The sequence below is a fragment of the Brassica rapa genome, chromosome A01 (assembly GCF_000309985.2).
Source record: "Brassica rapa cultivar Chiifu-401-42 chromosome A01, CAAS_Brap_v3.01, whole genome shotgun sequence".
Lineage (NCBI taxonomy): Eukaryota > Viridiplantae > Streptophyta > Magnoliopsida > Brassicales > Brassicaceae > Brassica > Brassica rapa.
Window position 1 is genome coordinate 26,633,908 of NC_024795.2, and position 20,082 is coordinate 26,653,989.

Genomic DNA, 20,082 nt, shown 5'->3' on the forward strand with positions numbered 1-20,082 from the left:
GTTCGACCCCGTCGTCAACAGAGGTGTTCGGTCTAACAAATTTGGTGTAGTTGATGTCAACGGTGGACGTCGGTACAACAAATTCGAGCCTTTCATCTTAGCTTCACAAGCAGACCAAGTTAGCTTCCTTCCATACCCTCGGATGAGAGATTCGGGTATAAATTGGTTAGCAGTGATCAAAGTTACACCTCGAGGACGAATCATCAGTGGAGAAGAACCACCATTGCAAGAAGAACAGATAAATGAAGTCGAGGAACCTGAACAAGAAGTTGATGACATCCTTCTCATTGATCCGCATAATCACGAATACGAAGATCTTACCGATGATGCCACAGACGAAGCTGTAGAAGACGAGTTTAATGAAAATGATGATATTTCTAGTGATGACGAGAATGTCGATGTATCCGATTGATGTATTTGATTTTGTGTAGTTTGTTTTATGAATAAGGTAATGTGAGAGTTTGTTTTATGAATAAGGTAATGTGGGAGTTTGTTTTATGAATAAGAAATTGTGGGAGTTTGTTTTATAAATAAGTAAATGTGGGAATTGTGGTTTGGAATGAAAATAAAGATGGGGTTTGGAATATATGAAGTAGAAGATAAGGAATATGGGGTTTTGGGGTTTGGGGTTTCGGATTTTAGGGATTAAACGTAATACTCGTTAATTCCTCGTAAGTTGACGTCGAATGTACGACGTAATCCTCGTTTATTCCACGTAGGACAGAATCGTCGTAAAGACCTCGTTATCTTACGTGGAAATAACGACGAAACTAAAAAAAATAAAGAAAGCGAAACCCGTTAATTCCACGTAGGACGGAATCGTCGTAAAGACCTCGTAAGGTAAATAGACGTAAATACCACGTAAAGTAAATGACGAAGGAGGCACTCTTTAATTCCACGTAGGATGATTTCGTCGTAAACACCTCGTAAAAAAAATCGTCGTAAAAACCTCGTAGAATAAAAACTAGAAAAAAAAAGGAAAAGAAGAGAGACACCAGATTTATATGTAGCAAGACTTCCAGCAATTATAATACTTAAGTCTCGCCCACATAAATTCTAATATCTTCTTCTCTTTCTTTTTTTCCAAATATTTCTAATTTGGTGAAAAGCGGGACTAGCTACTTCCTCATAGTATAAAAACTAGTAAAAAAGAAAAAAAGAAAGATACTGGAATTATATGTGGCGAGACTTAAGTCTCACCCACATAAATTCTAATATCTTCTTTTCTTCTTTTTTTTTTCAAATATTTCTAATTTGAAAAGTATTTTGGTGAGGAGTGTGATTTGAGATAGGGTGTGTTTTGTGAGTTTGTGTGTGGTTTGAGAAGGAAAGTTGTGGGTATTTATAGAAAATATAGGCTCGCTAATTCCTCGTAACTGGTTAACTCGTTAATTCCACGTAACTTAATTCGTCGTAAAACGTCGTTAACGAAAACGCGGGCCTTTGTATTTCGTCGCTATTTCGTCGTAACTGAAAACGCGGGCCTCTGTAATTCCTCGTAAGTTTACGAGGAAATTACGAGGACAAGTAATCTTATATATATCCCGAGCGAGCTCGCTCCGTCTTTCCTCTCCACTTCCTCTCCACTTCCTCCCTAATTCGTAGCAATGGTAAGTCTCCCTAATTCCTCTCTAGTTTGATTAGTTTAGGATAGATTAGGTGGTTAGTATAGGGAATTTAGATAGGTTTACGGATCTTATGTTATTTAGTATAGGGAATTTATATATGTTTACGAAAATTTTAAAAATTAAATTTTTTTCTCAGGTTCGAAAAGGTAGACTTACTGCCCATTACAGAGAGATGTTCGGAGAGCCGGGTAGTCGTTTAGACCCGTCGTCTTCTTCAGCTCCCGGTTCTTCGGGTCAGGAGACTGTCCCCGAGACTCAGTACACTCAGAGAGTCATTGGATCTCCTTCTTCTAGTGCACCATCGGTTCTTCACGTGCCTCCCCAGATGCCTCCCCTCCTGTGCCTCCTACGATGCCGGCACCTCCGATGCCCGCGGCCGAGATTCATCCCGATTTGATGGTGCCTCCGAGTGCTCCTTACTCGCAGTACACCGTAGAGGACATTCTCCGTCTGCCAGGCAGAGAAGGTTTACCAGTCATCGACCCCGACCGACCGGACGGAACTTTATGGTATGTTTCATTATTTTTTTATTCTTTTTAAATTATTTTATAACTTTAAAAAATAATTTATATTTTAAATTTGTATTTTTCAGGTGGGGGATTGACGGATGTCTTGCATCGGACGTAACCGACACGATAAAAGGTTACTTCTCCATGGCACATCCGAACTGGAAAATGACGCCCCACTACGTCAGAAAGACGTGGTTCAAAATTTACGCTGTAAGTTCTATTAATTAAATATATATCTTTAAATTTTTTAATTATTTATATATATATTTTTTTCTGAAAAACTAATTATAAATTATTTTTTCCAACAGCAAAAATATAATTGGGCCTTCGGGATCACTGAGAGGGTGAGGAAGAAGTTTGAAGCGAAGGCGAAAGTTCGCTTGTTGGACACGGTCTCCAACTGGAAGGGTGACTGGATCGTGAAGGGGTATGAGCGTGGCAAACCCGCTGAGCTCACCACGGATGTCTGGGATGGCCTCATCCGATATTGGCGTCTTCCTGATTCCATTAGAATCGCCCAGTCTTGCTCTAACTCCCGTAACACAGTCGATGAGCACGGGAACGGGCCGATGCTTCACACTACGGGCCAAAAACCCCACGCTGGTGTCCGTTTGGAAATGGTAATTAAAAATTTAATTATATTAAATTTTTAGTATATTTTTATATATATATTCTAATTAACAACTTTCTTAAATGTTTTTTTAGGCCAAAGAGACGGGAGAATTCCCGTCTCTTATGCAACTTTACGAGAGGACCCACAAGAACAAGGCGGGCCGATTTATAGATGGCAAGTCCGAACAAATCTACAACGATTTGGCTGCTCGGGTTGAAGAACGCCAGACCCAGCTGACCCAACAGTCCACCGATGGATTACCCGTCACCTTATCCACACCTGAAGTGGATAAGCTTTACGAGGAGGTAAATTTTCTAAAATTTTAATTTTTTTAAATATTCATTTAATTTAACTTTAAATTTTTACTAACAAATTTATTTTTTGTTTTTAAGGTTGTCCCTAAAAAAAAGGGACGGACGTTGGGGATTGGTTCCGTCAACGATGTTCCGATAGCGACATCGTCTTATGTTCAGCGACGGGATGATGAAGTCGCTCAGCTGCGTAGGGAGTCCGAAGAGCTGCGTAGAGAGTCTACTCAGCTGCGTAGAGATTCTACTCAGCTGCGATCTCGTATGGGTGGACTCGAGGGCTTCTTGGACGTGGTAGCGGCCACAAATCCGGAATGGGCGACTTTGTTGAGGACCATGCGACAAGAAAATCCTATCCCAGGCCAGTCACCGACCGACGACTCACATGCCGAGGCGGATGTTCAGGCGAGGAGTGATGAATTCTACGAGGCGATTAATTAACGACCACCCAAGTTCTTTTTAATTTTGGTTCTTGTATTATGAATTCAAAACTTATTTATATATAAAATATTTTGGTTTTGATTTTTTTAGAATTTTAATTTCATTAATAATTTAAATAATTTAAATTATATTTATAATTATAATTTTTTATATTTCTATAAAATAATGAAACGAAGTAAATTCGTAGCTAATTTTGCGGCTTCTTTACGTGGAAGCTTAACGTGGTTTTTACGAGGAAACGTTTGGAAATCTATCAAGGTTTTTACGTTTTCTTTACGTGGAAAGCTTTCAAGGTATTTACGTCAATTTTACGAGTATTTATTTACGAGTGTCTTACGAGGAAAGATTTTCGTGGTAATTACGAGGAATGTTAGCGACGTCCTTACGAGGAATCTTTACGTGGTCTTTACGAGGAAAATTAGCGACGTCCTTACGAGGAATCTTTACGTGGTCTTTACGACGAAATATCTTCCTTCGCTTTTACGACGAAATTATTTCCTCGCTAACTTACGACGATTTAGCGAGGATATATGCGTTACGACAAACATATAACGACGAAACGGGTTTCCTCGCTAATTCGTCGTAATACTGCTTTTACGACGAACTAGCGAGGAAAACTGCCCTCGTAAAACTTGTGTTTTCTTGTAGTGAAACTTCCATGATTTATTAAAGTAAATAATTAAGTAATAAATCTTTATAACTCTACTTTCTATTTCAAGTTTTGGGTTATTTTTCAATTCCCTGAATTCATACATTAAGTTTCTTTTACTAAACTGTTTATATCGACCTTTAGTAACGTGAAACTATTGTACACTCTATATATTTCATTACACGGACAACAATTGATGTTGTATTACCAACGATTCTAGTCCAATCACTATCTTTGTGTTTTTACTTTTACTTGCTTCATCCCTTACATTACTACTATTTCAACAAGCAGGGCCGACTTAGATAAGGGCAAGTGGTGCGATCATCCCGTATCCAATCTGTTGTTCTTCTATTTTTTAATAGATGAGAGTCCAATTTTTTTAAAACATATATTTATTTTTATATTAAAAATAAAAAAAGGGCCAATATTTTTTATACGAAAGTATTTTTTTTTAAAAAAAATTTATTTTTAAAAATATTTCTAGTATTTTGAAAAAATATATCTATCCTATTTTTTTTTTAAAAAAATAATAGTTTAGATACTAAAATTGTTTTTTGCCCCATAATCCATGATATTATTGAGCCGGCCCTGTCAACAAGTATCAAAATGTTTCCCACTATTCTCAATTTCCCATCTTGGTGAATTATATGTTAGTTTATTATATACCACGGCATGTTGAGTGTTAGTTAGCATCAAACTATAGGAGGATAGTTTAGTCAAAACAAACTATAGGAGGATAGTTGTTCAGTATTGTATAGAAGCAAAAAGAGAAAACATGGCCACAAAGTCAAGTCGATTTCACATATCATTTGTTAAGTCTATATCCCTCTCGATTTTTTTTGACGGCTATCCCTCTCGATTATAAAATGATTATAATAAAGAAAAAGAGAGAATAAACTGTAAAAATAAAGAGACAGAGTGAGAAAGGAACATAAGGGAAGGTATGAAGTAGAAGTGAAGATGCATGCGATGGTGTGTCGGAAAGGCAAAGCACATGCTCCACAACTTGAGCTTCTCACTTGCGTCAGGGGTAAGTATCCTCTGTACCGTCTTACTTTTCACTTATTATGTACCACCTCACTTCTCAGCCGCTGGATCCCTATTCATTGCACAATGTTTATACTATTCATTTATAATATGAAAGTGATTTTTATTGCTTAGAACTAAACTTAATTGTCAAAATATTATCTTTTACGTTTATAGACAGCCGTAACAAACACTGTCCGTCAAAATATTTTTTTTCTTCCATAGTTGGTAATGTTTGCGTCACTTTCTGAATTCCAACTATAGTTTTTAGCTGCTTTGTAACCGTAAACTAATGAACACATAATCAAAAAGTGATTACACCAATTATCATTTGCTTTTTACATTATAAAGAGAGTTCTTAATTATAAAGTTATCAAAGTTTAATGATTTTTATCTACAGTCTCTCTCATGCACGACGTTACATAACAAACATATAGAGACTATTTCCCATTTATGAGGACTTTAATCGTTTAGAACCGATGCTGACTCGATTATCAGATATGTCATATGTTTTCTATTTCCACATGAAAAAGGATTCTGACTCATGCAAGCCACACATTTATGTGATAAGTGAGGTTTATCTGCTTTGAAAGTCCATTATTAAGGATCTTGTTAATTAATGACGTCATAGATTTTTGTTTAACAAACAGATAAGTTTCGATCTGTTTACTCATAGTAGATCTCAGACAGGGGTTTTTATTTTTTTTCCATATTATTTATGTGCTCATAATTACGTGGCTACGGAAGTCCTTTAACATAAAATAATCTAATAACAATAATCTTGGTGGTATCCCTTATATAATTTGCTAGACATAATAAAATATGAAGAATATTTACACTAAGACAAAACTACACTAACTTTAAAACGATTTTCTTGTAGTATAAATAACAATAGAACCTCTTTGGATCCAATGCCAACAAGGTTTATCAAACGAGTATTCCAATACTATTATTTTCAAAAATGTTTACTCCATATACATGGACCGCAGACTTGCAAGTCTGCAACAACAACAAAAGGGAAAATAAAATAATGATTGAAAATAAATATCATCACGCAAAACCTTAAAAGTACTATCGATGTCGTGTCATCCTCCTCTTCATCTACATCAAATAGTTCCCACAATTTTCACATCAATAGTTATTTTACTATTTTCCCAATTTATTTTTTTTTACCACTCTCTTTTCCTCTCTCCTTCGTATAATACTATATTAGTACCATTACCCATCTCTCTGTCACCACCAAACCTCTGCACATCCTCTCTACTCTCTCTCACTCACAAGCAAAAAAGATGTCAGGCAACCATTACTCAAGAGACATCCACCACAACACTCCCTCGGTGCACCATCACCAAAACTACGCCGTTGTTGATAGAGAGTATTTATTCGAGAAATCACTAACCCCAAGCGACGTCGGAAAGCTAAACCGTTTAGTCATACCGAAACAACACGCCGAGAAACACTTCCCTCTCAATAATGCCGGGGATGACGTGGCGGCGGCGGAGACGACGGAGAAAGGGATGCTTCTTACCTTCGAGGACGAGTCAGGCAAGTGTTGGAAATTCAGATACTCGTATTGGAACAGTAGCCAAAGCTACGTGTTGACCAAAGGATGGAGCAGGTACGTGAAAGACAAACACCTCCACGCAGGGGACGTTGTTTTCTTTCAGCGGCACCGTTTTGATCTACATAGAGTCTTCATTGGTTGGCGAAAACGCGGCGAGGTTTCTTCCCCTACCGCCGTCTCCGTCGTGTCTCAAGAGGCACGAGTTAACACGACGGCGTACTGGAGCGGCTTGACTACACCTTACCGTCAAGTACACGCGTCAACTAGTTCTTACCCTAACATTCACCAAGAGTATTCACACTATGGTAAAACTCTTTATCTCTTATCTCAATTTATTTTTTGTTATTTTTCTCTTATCCATGTGTCAGATATATATACATTTTCTGTTTTTAAAGATATGTGTCATAGATAATGTCTTTTCTTTTCACCAAGATATATACGTTCGTACATTTTTATAATATAGGTTATTATTTGATGCTTGGTGTTTTAGATTACCTTGAACATTTTTTAGACTGAGCTTAACCATTTTTGCTGGTGGATATTTTATTTTCTTACAAAAAAATGTCGGTATTAAAATCGCCCAGGAGCTATTTAATTTTATTCTAAAATATGTGACAATTAGTTTTGTTGCGTGTGTATGTATGTAAAATAACAACCTGAAATAACATTTTGTAATAGATATATCTCTTTGTTTTTTTTTCGTCATGTGTCATTTTGATTCTGGACAAGAAAATAAAACCCCGGCAATTTCAATAATCTTCGCAAAGTTGTAAACCAAGGAGAACCGTCCAATCAACTTAGACTAACGTGCTCGTTATTTCTTCCTTTAACTAATAATACAAAATATGTAACTAAAAGACGCTCACGTGTCGTGACGATGGTAAATTGTAGGCGCTGTCGCTGAGATACCGACGGTTGTTACAGGGAGCTCGAGGACGGTGAGGCTATTTGGAGTTAATCTCGAATGTCACGGTGACGTTGTCGAGACACCACCGTGTCCGGACGGCTACAATGGCCAACACTTTTACTATTACTCAACTCCTGATCCCATGGTAATTTTTTTTATTCTATCATATTCAATTTCCTTACGTCAAGTATGTCTATGCTACTATGCCAATAATTAAGTAGGAGTATTAAACAGATGTCGTGGCTGTTTCTCGAGATGAGACATGAAGTTAGTATTTTTTTTTAAATAGACCTGAAAGATCTTTTGTTTAATAATATTGTAAAGAAGGAATCAGGAGGACTAATACTGCACTTGAATGTAAACGCACATGGCCAATTAGTTGATGATAACTTTGTAGCCTTACATGATTTTAATTTTCTTTTTCTTCTGTAGCCTAGCTTGATTTTTTATGCAGAAGATAAAGTGATAATAATAACAGTAGTTGCGTGATGGTTTTGTGAAACAGAATATCTCATTTGCTGGAGAAGCAATGGAACAGGTAGGAGATGGACGACGTTGATGATATTTGAAAAGAAGTGACAATCTTTTAGATATTGACTTTAGATTATGAGTCCATACTTGGCCCAGTTGTCATAGAGAAACACCAAAAAGGAGGAAAATTAATATCAGTATAACTTCATTATTATGTATTTAGTTATTTACTATTTAACCAATTTGAAAACAAAAATAAAAAAGAGTAGAATTTTCTTTTTCAACATTTGAGCCAGAGAGTTAAAAATGTGTATTATTTGATGCCTGAGAATCTGAGAAAAAAACTTCAATGAAGCTTGCAAAAGGTCATTTGAGAGCTTGTATCATTTTTTTTTTTTTTTGGTAAAAATGTAAAGATATTATTACCAGTTTTAAAATTTTTGACAGAATTACAATGATTAACAAGAAGCAAAAAATAAAAAGAAAATCCTAAACAGAAACATAAACTCGAACTAGGCTAAAAAGGGGTAGACACTACAAACCATATCCACTAATCAGAGGCTCGACTCAGTCAGCACCAAACGCTTACCGCAAAAGAAAAGAACCACAGTTATAGCGAGAGACAGAACCCGGTAATTTTGGCCCCTCCCCGATGATCCGCTCTTGATGATTTGGCTCAGACAAGAACAGCTCACGATGGACCTCAGAAGCACCCACCCACACGATCAGACAGCAACGGCAGAGGTCAAGCACACCCGCTTTGACCAGATCGAGCATTTATTCGGCGCAAAAGCAACCAGCGCAACACACAAACACACAAACACGGGTAAAGAGACCTCCGAAGTCCCAAATGGAGACAGAGAAGACCTCACCACAACCAAAACACAAACACACAAACACGGATCCGAGAGAACAGCTGCTCAACTCCAGAATAGATCCAATAACTGAAAGAAGAGTTAGTGAACTAACACTGCTGCGGAGACCAGGAGCATCCAACAGCACTGGGATGTGGTAGACCACCGCAAAGAGTCACCGTGGGAACAAAATGGCGACCGGAGATCACCCGATACAACCACAACCATTACCACGCCTTACGCCGCGTCTGAGAACCAGACAACAGTTTCTTCGAAAAAAATAATTCTAAGCTGAGCCGGTGACTAACGGAACAACCACCTCTAAGAACAGGAGCAGCCATCAGTTGAAGCGAAGCCGGATACAACTTCAATCTTCAAAGGAGGAGCTGGATATGAGCCGGCAGAGAGATACATCGAGGGAGAGGGAAGTCGCAAGAGCTACTGCTCAGTGGCCATAGACGACCACGTCAACCATAGCTCCGCCACGATCCACACGCTTACGCCAGAAGCACCACCACGCGGTGGTTAAACCGCTGACTGGACGCGTCTCCGAGGAGAGAGGGAACCTCCAGAGCACTCCTAACTTCAGAGAAGAGGGATGACTCGCCAAGACACCAAGGAAGCCACAGAACCTAAACCCGGAAAGCTTTCCTACCCAGGACCATAGCGAGAATAGAACTACCTCTCACTAGATCGGTGGACAAGGACCGAACACCCACCACCACGCGCCGCTGTCTCAGCCGGAGAGAGGTAAAATGGAAAACCAGATCTCACCGGACGAAACCCTAAAAATCCGACTCCACTCGCCTAGGACCACCACCGCCTCACTGTATCTCCAGAACGGATGACTCCATCCACGGATCTAGTCCACCCCGGAGCCAAACTAGAGAATCCCACGACGGAGCTTGTATCATGTATACGTGCATGTATAGTGAATCAATGACGATGAAAGATGATTTGGGAAATGTTGTGATTCATGTGATGAGATTACAAGAAGAAAAAAGTGTGGCCCTAACACATGATTAAAGAAGCATAGCATGTGTGTAAAAATGTATGTTGTGTTACAACTTACAACGCCTTCTCTATCTGGTCCAGAGCAAAACCTAAGGACCATTTTATTCTATATTACTCTTCTTTTGATTCTCTATTGTTTTTTTTCTTTTGAATTGCAGAGAAAGTGTGGAAGGAATATCTGAATCATTTATACAAGATATTCATTCTGACAAAACGAGTTATATGGTCCCACTTGTTTCTTTGCGTTTACGTTTGCCATTTTTATGATTATAATGTAACATGGAACGCAATTGCAAATGTAAATGCAAACGAAACGATAAGGACTTTGGTATTCTATGTTTTCTAGTTCGTATTTATAATTCAGATATTCTCGTCTCCTCTCTTTGGTTCCTGAAGTGCTCTTCAAGAGTTCTCATCCACACCATAACAAAGAAGTCTGTTATCTTTCTTTCTCTGGGCTGGGCTTTAAAGCCATTTAAGTTTTCGCCCTGGATCCAAATACTAAAGTTTTAACTAGTAGTCTTGGCCATTTGAAAGATTATATGTTGTTAAAAAAAAGGAGAAAGATTATATATATACCTACTTGATAGTATTTATCTTTTTATTATGTTTGTGTATATAAACTACACGTAGGAACATAGTAAATTAAGAAGAAACATAGATATAATCATATCTCTTATATATTAAAAGAGAAGCATTGTAATAAATGCATTCACATTATAATAGACACGTGGCAGCTTCACAATGATTTGATAATAAATATGCTAACGCGTTCACACTATAATCATAAATGTGTTCACACTACGTACTTTGTGATTTTTTTAATATAAAACTCACATACATAGTTCCAATAAAACTCTAGATTTTTCGGTTCGAATAAAAATAGATAACGAATCAAAAGCTAAACTATATATATATTATTTTTATTGTTTACGGATAAAATTGAGCAAAATATTCATAAATTTTGATTTGATTTGTTATCCGTTTTGATTTGAACCAAAAAATCTTGATATTTGAAACTCTACGAAACAAATCAAATACTAAAATACAATATCCAAAAAAGAAACAAATCACTAATACCAATATTTTTAGGAACATATATCTAATTTGATATGTTATATGCATATATATACATATATGAAAAGAATTATATATATATGTTATATATATTATACTTTATAACATTTTTACAATATAAATTTATTATATTAGGTACTAGAATTAAAAGGTTATATAATGTTTTATTTTTGTAATAAAATGTTATTATTAAATTATTTTTAAAATTTTATTTTATTTACAATCAAATCGAATATTCTTTAAAATTCTAAAACATTTCGGATATCCGAGTCACCGAATATCTAGGTGGCTAAAAATCGAATCGACAAAAATGCTTCCAAATATCCAGATACTTGATATGTGTCCACCCCTATTTACGAATGTAATTTTATTTTCTTTTGATGAAAAAATGACCAATGTCAAGGTCTTTTTTATTTTAAATAAATTTTAATTTTATCTTTCATGTATTATTCTAAACAAAAATATCATTTAATATTAATTAACAATATCTTTATATATTTTTCAACTATTTTTATATATCTTTTACATAAATATACATGTGCACCTTGATGTGAGCATCTTATAACTAAGTATTCACCACAGCTGAAGTATCTAATTTTTTTGAAAGTTGAAATATTTTTTCTTAATGTTTCTTTCACTATTGACCAAATTGTAGTTAAATGATTTGTCTTAATAATTTTTTTTTCTTTTTCTTAAACTATTATCTGTTTAAAAACTATAATATGAAACTATTGGTTCGACATGACGACTATCTAAACTTCATAATATAAAAATAAACATATAATATTAATTTTAGGTTTTTATCCGAAAAAACCTAAAAATCAAATGTTTTAACCGAATAAACTAAAATGAATATTAATTTAAAATAATAGTTATATTTTAGAAGATTAAAAACAAAAAAAACGTAAAACCTAACTAATATCCAGATTAAACAGATTTATTGCCTTTTTTATTAAAAATAACGAAACTAATAATCACATTCCGCGCAAGGCGCGAGTTATTACCTAGTCCATTAGTAAAAACTAAAAAGCTCAAATCCATTGCACATGATGTAAAGGTAAGTCTTCATAGACTTGCCTTGTATGAACGATTCTCTTTTTAGTATGGTAATAAATCGCTTGATTCTTCAATCTCAAAATTGTTTCTTTATTTCTAATAATACTCTAAAAGTAGTGATTTGCTATTGATTTTTATTATATACTATTTCTTAGAATTTAAAGGAAAAAGCAGCATGCGCTATCATGTATGGATACTTCAACATCATGTAACAATGCTTTCGTATTTTATAAGGGCAGAAACTGTAAAGCTACCCGCTTTGAATATCAGAAGAAATTCATCAAATTGATGAATAAATATATAAATAGTTTTAATGAAAACATAATAGTTTTAAATATATTGGGAAACTGAATGTCATCTAGATCTAAAACATGTTGAAGCGAGCATGTGAGGAAACATTTTTTTATTATACGTTAGTTGATTTTGTGTTTTCTCACATGGATGAATTAATAGTGGATCTATTGATTATTAATTACGTATTTATTGCGTTACCGGTACATATATATTTACTGCTAATACTTTGGTAAACAAGATCGCATATTCACAAATTTCACATCAAGAAGGGAGAGAGATCAAATCTTATTCTTACGTCGACATGGACGATCATCAACAGTAGCTATACCTTTCTCCTGTGCATTATAGGTATGTTTCACAAAAATCTAAGAGAGGGAGAATCAGACAAGAGCTAGTCTTTAAAATTGATTTTATTAATTAAGTGTTTTTTCGGGTGTTGTAGAAATGGGACATGGAACTTGGGTGGTTTGTGTGATGCAGGACAGAGCCAGAGATTGATATGAAGAGGATGGAATCTGACCCTGTGCACAACAGTTATATCTCTAAAGTAGTACAGGAAATGAGATATGAACATAGTAAGGTTAAGTTTATGAACATTACATCCTTCAAGGTGTGGTCCGGATGTTCCTGAAAATTCTCCTCAAGATTGTAGTCACTGGTGCTTGCCTTTGCCTGGTGTACCGGACACATGAAATGAGATTTTCTATGCGCAGTTATTGACAATGAATTACCAAACAAAATGAAAAGAGCTATTACAAGGTCTTCCACTGTTTTATAGTACAAGTTGTTTTAGATTTTTTTTTTTTGCTTAAAAATATAATTGTGTATAGATTTTATGTAACTTTTATATTTATTAGATTTTTTTACATTGCTAGGAAGGATAGAAGTATATGTACATGCTCAGCAAAATCACAAGATAAATAAATATTTGAAGATAATTAAATATTTTCCCATTTGAGAAATTGCTAAATGCTTCATTTATACACATGTCATTTATTAATTTTTTAATTTTTTAAAAATTATGATAATCTATACTATTAAAGTAGAATCTCTCGTAGGATTCTGTCTTTACTTTTTAAAAAATATATTAATTAAAATCAGCCAGCGAATAAATCTATTTCAAAATGTTATCAAACTTATTCAGACCATTTATGTTACATAATATTACGTGTGTTAAAAATATATGATACGTTTTATGTTTCTTTTTTTCGTTAATGATATGTGCAATACGAATATTAACTATATAATTAAATTCTAACAAAAATTTATGAAATATATATCACCAAATTATATACGATTTTCATTAATTGTTTACATGTTCATCTCTGATATATACAGGTCAAAATTCGTTTTTAATATATAAAAAATAAGTTAATACAGTTCAGAATTTTTGATAATGTTATGAAATCAAAATAATATATATACTATAATAAGTTTTATCTGATATATTTTTTAAATTAAATGTAGTTTTTTTCTAAATTGATATTATATAAATATCCTTAATATATGCGCTTACAACTATAATTTTACATAAATCCTAATTAATAAATTCTAATTATTTTAAATTAATATTTAATAACTTAAAATATTGTTGATTTTTTAAAAAGCAACCTACAATTTATGGTTAAACATTTTTGCAATTACCGTTTTTCCTAGTTATTTCATCTATACAAAATATTTATCAAGTGACAATGGATTGAACAAACAGATTTTTTTTTATTTCGCTTATTAACTAAAAAACGGGTTAATAATTTTATAAATAAAATAATCCCGCGCTTCCAAAACACGTATCAAAATCTAATATATTATTAAAATATTAATATAAAAAAAGTAAGAAACTCACTTAGTGGTAGACGTGACATTCATTATCTGTTTTAATCAACAGTAAGGAAATGAGTAAAATACATAACTAAAGAAGATGAAACTCGACAAAATCATTTCGTTTTTCTTTCACAAAAGCATCACATTTTCATTTTCCTTATACAAAAAGATCAACACAACATACACAAGGCAGTACAGGACTATAATTAATAGTTTTAACAATAATGAACACATATTTGTAAGTGATTAGTGCCTTTTGAGAGCGACACCGGAGAGGACGACGAGCATGATGAAGAAGACGACCGAGACAAAGGAGGAGACCACAGCTCCACTGGTTTTCTGACAGAAGTCTCCAAACTGTTGGCAAATGGGGAGCCAGTTCGTGTTCTGGTTTCCATTGTGTGCTAGATACCCTATCGCCGCAGCCGATGACGCAGCTGCCATGTTAAACGCCATTGCCGCCTGATTTAATCATATATAAATGTTATCTATTAGTAAATCATTAGAGATTTAGCAGTATTGTTTACATGATAATAGTACTGAAGAGGTTTGAGTTATGTACAGTGTCTAGAACGAGCAAGAGGAGTCTTGGGGCTGTGGCGAGAGGGCGAACGATGGTGACTACGGAGAAAGGGAGAGATAGGAGGAGGTATCCTGAGATCATGGACATGGCAATCACAAAGAACCTGAAAAGCAACACATGACATCATTAGGTGACTTGCGGCACAAGAAAAACAGAATAATTGACATCAGACATGCAATAAACACGTAACTGGAAAGTTGGTAGATCGTCGTAGCCAGCTTCGAACTGTAAGAACTGTGTAAAGAAGGGAAGAGTCTCGTCGCTTGTAAACATCGTTCCAGCGGCTACTGATGCTGCAATAATGGCAGCTAAACGGAGGAGGAAGTCGAAGATTGAGAGACCTCTCTTGTATCCACCTGAGTCACTAGTAGTGTGGTCTCTAGCCACACCGATTAGAGGAGCTGATCCTTTCATGGCTGAGCTTGATTCCGCAGGGACATCAATGACGGTAGATTCGTTCTTCATCTTTCTTACGACTAATTAAATGTTTTGTTTTGCTTTGAAGAGGAGAATCCGTAGGCAGTTTGATGCTTTGGTGGTGAAGAAAGTAAGAGGATTAGGGCTTTTTATAGTACTTTATATGGTTTTGGTAGAATCAATGGAGCAGACGAAGTGGGGATTGAAGAGTAGTTGCTAGCTCACTTATTAGTATATATGGAGTTAGCAAAACATAAATATATATAGTAATACAAGTCAACAGTCTGTAGACTTTTTAACTAAATATACATATACTGGTGGTTTAATAATTTATTATCTTCAGTTATGTCAATGTGGCAACTACTATGCATGATTTTCAAACTTAACAGATAACCTAGGCGCTGAAAAGCTTTGGCTATAAAAGTATACTCCATTTACTATCATATGGCTCATTACTTAACACATGAAAACAAACAACCTAAAAGCCTTAAACCCTATGTCCCTATCTGATGCAACAACTTTATCTCTCAAACGAGACGAAAAACTCCAATTAAATCCACTTCCACCTAGACTTACCAAGAATCACTATAAAGCTATATTAAGCTGGATGAGAGAACCAAAAAGAAAAAGAAAGAAAAAGAGTGATTTTACAAAATTCCTTTTACTAGACAAAGCAGTAATCTACAAGTTAGTTCGTATAGTCTTGGAAGTTAAAAAGAGAGGAAGATCTCATGGACTGACTCTCTTTCAGATCTTCACCCATATGAGTCTCTTTTTTTTTTTTTTTTGAAACACTCACCCATATGAGTCTACAATCTGCAATTAAAGGCATTGAGTTTTCTTTAAGGACGGTACTTTCACCTTTGCAGTACTTTTCCACATATTCCGGTATGCGGATTCAAGAGCAACAGCAAAGGACGGACCAAGGCTTATCCTCAGTTTTGAAAGAGCGGTCACGTCAGAAGCTAGATCAACATATAACTGCACGTACTCATCCTCATTTTAAGCAACAAGGTGTCCTAAACCTGAATAAAAAAGACGGGATGTCCCAAGTAAGAAGCAATTTTGCCAAGAAACAAAAACATTACCGAGACCTTACCAACGTTTACTGAGAAGACTGACACCAACATTATGAGCATGTACTGAACCAGCCATAGTAACAGTAACACATGGAACTCACATGTATAGGGAGATTCACAGGTAGTGGTTGTTCATCATAAGGGAATGTGTCCAAACTGCATGAAATATAAATCATACTCAAAAATTTCATAATGTCAATATATTAGCCTCGGCATTTTTCAGTAATACAATGTGTCAAACTCCATCTTTCTTCAACACTTTATCCCTAAACCTAAATGTTTTTGCATATGCCTGCAAAATCATGAGAGATGAGTTGCTCAAAAGGGAGGAAATGAATCGCTTTAACGGAAAACGTATATAATACATATATATAAAAAAAATCAAGAAAAGAAAAAAATACCTTAACGACCACTGAATAAACCACGACTTTGTACTTTGTGTAATCATGATGCCTGAGAAGCGCTTCAATGAAATAAGATACTGAATGAGTGAAGAAATCTGGGAAGATATATGTCCGACGGTGGTAGTGGTTATAACAGAATATAAACGGCACAATTAGCACCATGAAAGTAGAAAAACAATCTAAAACTCATGGAGGACTATAATTCCCGAGCAGTGGTCTCATGTCAGGATACCTTGTAAATAACAGGAGAGAAAAAAATCAAACCTAAGTTGTTAAAAGTTTCTGCTTAAGTGGATTTTGCCTGGATTGTTTCTCGATCATGCTGGCAGCAGCATCCATTTCCCCCTGTAATATTACCATTCTATTGACTCTATTTATTATTTTTAAGGAATCATTGAGACACCCTTGTTCTAATATCAAACCTGGACTGTGTGTAGACCAAGCGACTGCGCTAAATTTGGTTTGATTTGACAGAGCCCATCTACAAAGGTTTGGAAGTATTATTAATTAGCCACAAAATTTGTTATATTTTATTACTGGTTACTAATATTTTTCGCACAAAATTTCTTTGAGCAGTGGCAAATAGTTAATGTCTAATTTTAAATTTACCCAACATCATAAATAGATATTGGACTGCCAAGAAAGATGGAATTTATTTTAGAAGGGGTTATGATAAACCATCGGAATTTGAACGTCACTGGAATTTTGCTCCTTAATAGGTGGTTTTATGTGTCATGCACAAAAACCGTTATAAAATTATTAAGTATTTTTATCTATGCTACGTGCATATCTATTTTTAAAAATATTTTTATTTTATAATATTTTTTAAATTACCTAATACAGCTAATTTCTCTATAAAGCTGTACTTTTAATTTAACTACCATTGTCTATTTATGCTGCTATAAATGTAAAAATTGTATTGATGAATAAATTTATAAAAATATAAATTGTACTTTGTAAATATTATGTACCGTGTTCAATTTGGTTAATTTTAATTTATATTAAATATCTTAGATAATATATACAAAGTAATAAAAATGTGTGTTTGCTAATGTTGACTAATATTTTATCATTGAGATATAATTAAGAATTTTGAACACGAGTCTTCAATTTTAGTTGGGTCAAAATCGGTCCTAATGGTATCAACAGTTAAAATCACTTAGACATAGCAAAACGTGTTGTCCACACGTAATCTAGCAATGAAGTAACATTTATGTTACCTCTCGTAACAACAAGTGATTGCCATCTCCAAGTCACCACTGTTCTTATATATGACACCCATGTTACAATATGCTTCGGTATACATGGGCCTCTCAAGTGCAGCTTTCACGTAGCAGCACAAGGCACTGTCATATTGCATCATTTCGGAGTACACAACACCTAAGTTGTACAATGAAGATTGTGAATTAGAGTTAACAATTAAATAGTACCAAGGCAAACCACATAAAAATTAAGATTGTAAAATAGAGAATCAGAGAAAATACTGAAGCTCCTAGGAAGGTAAAGAAAATGATCTTTCACAGTACCCACTTTATCTTTTCTATCACCTTCGTCACTTTACAAGCACCGACGAGTATAATCAGAACCTTTCAGTCCCATGGCTCATGTCCTGGACAAATCGGTTCAGTAAACCAAAGTCAAAAAGGCCTGTTTACTTTTGAGAACGATAACACTTTTTACTCGATCCAAAAACGGCCCATGGGCCTAAAATTAAGCCCGATAAGGGTAGAAGCATAGTTTCAGTAGGACTCTCTCCCTACATATATATATGACCACGCGAAACTCTTCTATTAGCTCACAATGTGTCTAGCCGTCATCTAGGCTTCATCTCTGTAATTTATGGTTTTCCTATTCTTTTGGTGTTTTCTTTTTCTTCTGTTTGATTCTCAATACAGCGAGGGTGATGATTCAATTAGATGTGCGAATGGAGTTTCTCCATGTTGAGCTTAAAAACTTAATTTGGCAATTATTAATCTGACTTCGCCGTCATCATTATTTTGTTGTTTTTTCATATTTGGGTTCAATTGGAAATTGGAGGAATGGTTTGTGAATGATGATTCAATTAGATGTGTGAATGGTTTCATCATGAGCTCAAAAACTCTATTTGGCAATTTTTTCTGACATTGCCGTTCCTCCAAACTAATAACCAAGCTTTTTGCCCGAATTCAAACCTAATATTGTTCTTTTAATCCGGTCGTGTTTTTTGTTTTTATTTTCAAATGGCTGATCAAATGGCTGATTATGACCGTAATTGTTAAAAAAAAGAGTCAGTTTTTGCTATTGTTTAAAGTTTGATTTTTCATCCTATTTTCCACAGGATGAGAAAAACTTTCAGTCCGGTTAATTTGATTTTGTTTTTCTTTGTAGAAGCCACTGTAATTTTTGTTGATATAAATAATAACCAAATGTTGATTGGATAATTGAATGAATGAATAAGAATGTGTTTGTCTCGCATCAATAAAACACATTTAGACGAATAATATAAGAGATTTGATGTAAAGATTGACGATAAACGTTTGGTACAAAAAAACATATTAACCGAGGAGATATAGAATTGGCCCATAAAATAAGAGATAGAATTGAACGAGAATGTAGGCCTAAAACAATCTGTTGACTAACTTGGCCCAATACGCTAAATGCCTATAAATTAGGTACAATCTATCCACTAAAAATTACAAGAGAAACAAATTAATAAAAGAATACAATTAAGCAAGAACAATAGACATAATGATGTATAACATAAATCTGAAGCATTCAGTTAGCATTAAGGGTTGTTTGTTGCTACTAAGAAACAGGAAAAATAAAATGCCGACGGTAACTATAAAACCCAACAATAAAATAGAATAAAATTTCATTTAATATCAATTAAGACATAACCTCGTAATTAGCGGAAAACAAAATTCCGACATGGTCATCAAAAAATGTAAAAATCTTGAAATTTTCTCATTTTTATATTCTGCACAGAAATTTTTTGAGAGGGAGAAAGCGGAAAAGACTTTTACCAATTAACTACATATACTGTAATGGTATTATAAGGAATACTACTAAAAATAACAAGGAAAAAAAATTGCTGACCGAAATTATATCCAGTTATCAAATAGATTTGTATAGAATAATTGACAAAAAAAAGATTTGCATAGAATAAAATAATTTAATACCAATTAATACTTGAACCTCGTAATTAATAAGACTTTACATTTTTAACCACAGAAACACATTCTAAGAATCGCCCTTTTTTCAAAAAAAAAACACATTCTAAGAATCTCCAACACTTTACCAATTAACCACATCTACTACTGTAATGGTATTTCGAAGAATGCTACTAAAATAAAAAGAAAATAAATTCCTGACCGAGATTATAAGAATA

General features: G+C 34.5%; 2 protein-coding genes, 1 long non-coding RNA gene and 2 other non-coding genes across 7 annotated transcripts; 4 read left to right on the top strand and 1 right to left on the bottom strand.

Moving 5' to 3' along the window:
* The first annotated feature begins 4,169 nt into the window (after window positions 1-4,169).
* On the top strand, window positions 4,170-8,402 carry LOC103849927 (B3 domain-containing protein At3g11580). The gene is made up of 3 exons (XM_009126637.3): window positions 4,170-7,043; window positions 7,630-7,790; window positions 8,151-8,402. The coding sequence occupies exons 1-3, from the start codon at window positions 6,464-6,466 to the stop codon at window positions 8,202-8,204; spliced, it is 795 nt and encodes a 264-aa protein (XP_009124885.1). The 5' UTR covers window positions 4,170-6,463; the 3' UTR covers window positions 8,205-8,402.
* A 113-nt stretch (window positions 8,403-8,515) lies between these two features.
* On the top strand, window positions 8,516-10,351 carry LOC103849928. The gene is made up of 2 exons (XR_629594.3): window positions 8,516-10,021; window positions 10,143-10,351. It is a non-coding gene; the product is annotated as an uncharacterized LOC103849928 (long non-coding RNA).
* A 2,208-nt stretch (window positions 10,352-12,559) lies between these two features.
* Window positions 12,560-19,920, bottom strand: LOC103849929 (casparian strip membrane protein 2). Of its 3 annotated transcripts, none has more exons than XM_033286290.1 (4): window positions 16,713-19,920; window positions 15,006-16,603; window positions 14,795-14,918; window positions 12,560-14,694 (listed from the first exon to the last, which is right to left on the bottom strand). In XM_033286290.1, the coding sequence occupies exons 2-4, from the start codon at window positions 15,278-15,280 to the stop codon at window positions 14,479-14,481; spliced, it is 615 nt and encodes a 204-aa protein (XP_033142181.1). In that variant the 5' UTR covers window positions 15,281-16,603; window positions 16,713-19,920; the 3' UTR covers window positions 12,560-14,478. The 3 variants fall into 3 exon arrangements, with proteins under 3 accessions (XP_033142181.1, XP_033142178.1, XP_009124886.2); XM_033286287.1 differs by having other exon boundaries at window positions 15,006-16,257; window positions 16,332-19,920; XM_009126638.3 differs by having other exon boundaries at window positions 15,006-19,920.
* Window positions 18,606-18,703, top strand: LOC117129144. Its single transcript, XR_004452747.1, has one exon. It is a non-coding gene; the product is annotated as a small nucleolar RNA Z266 (small nucleolar RNA).
* Window positions 18,754-18,846, top strand: LOC117129146. The gene has a single exon (XR_004452748.1). It is a non-coding gene; the product is annotated as a small nucleolar RNA Z266 (small nucleolar RNA).
* Window positions 19,921-20,082: the final 162 nt, after the last annotated feature.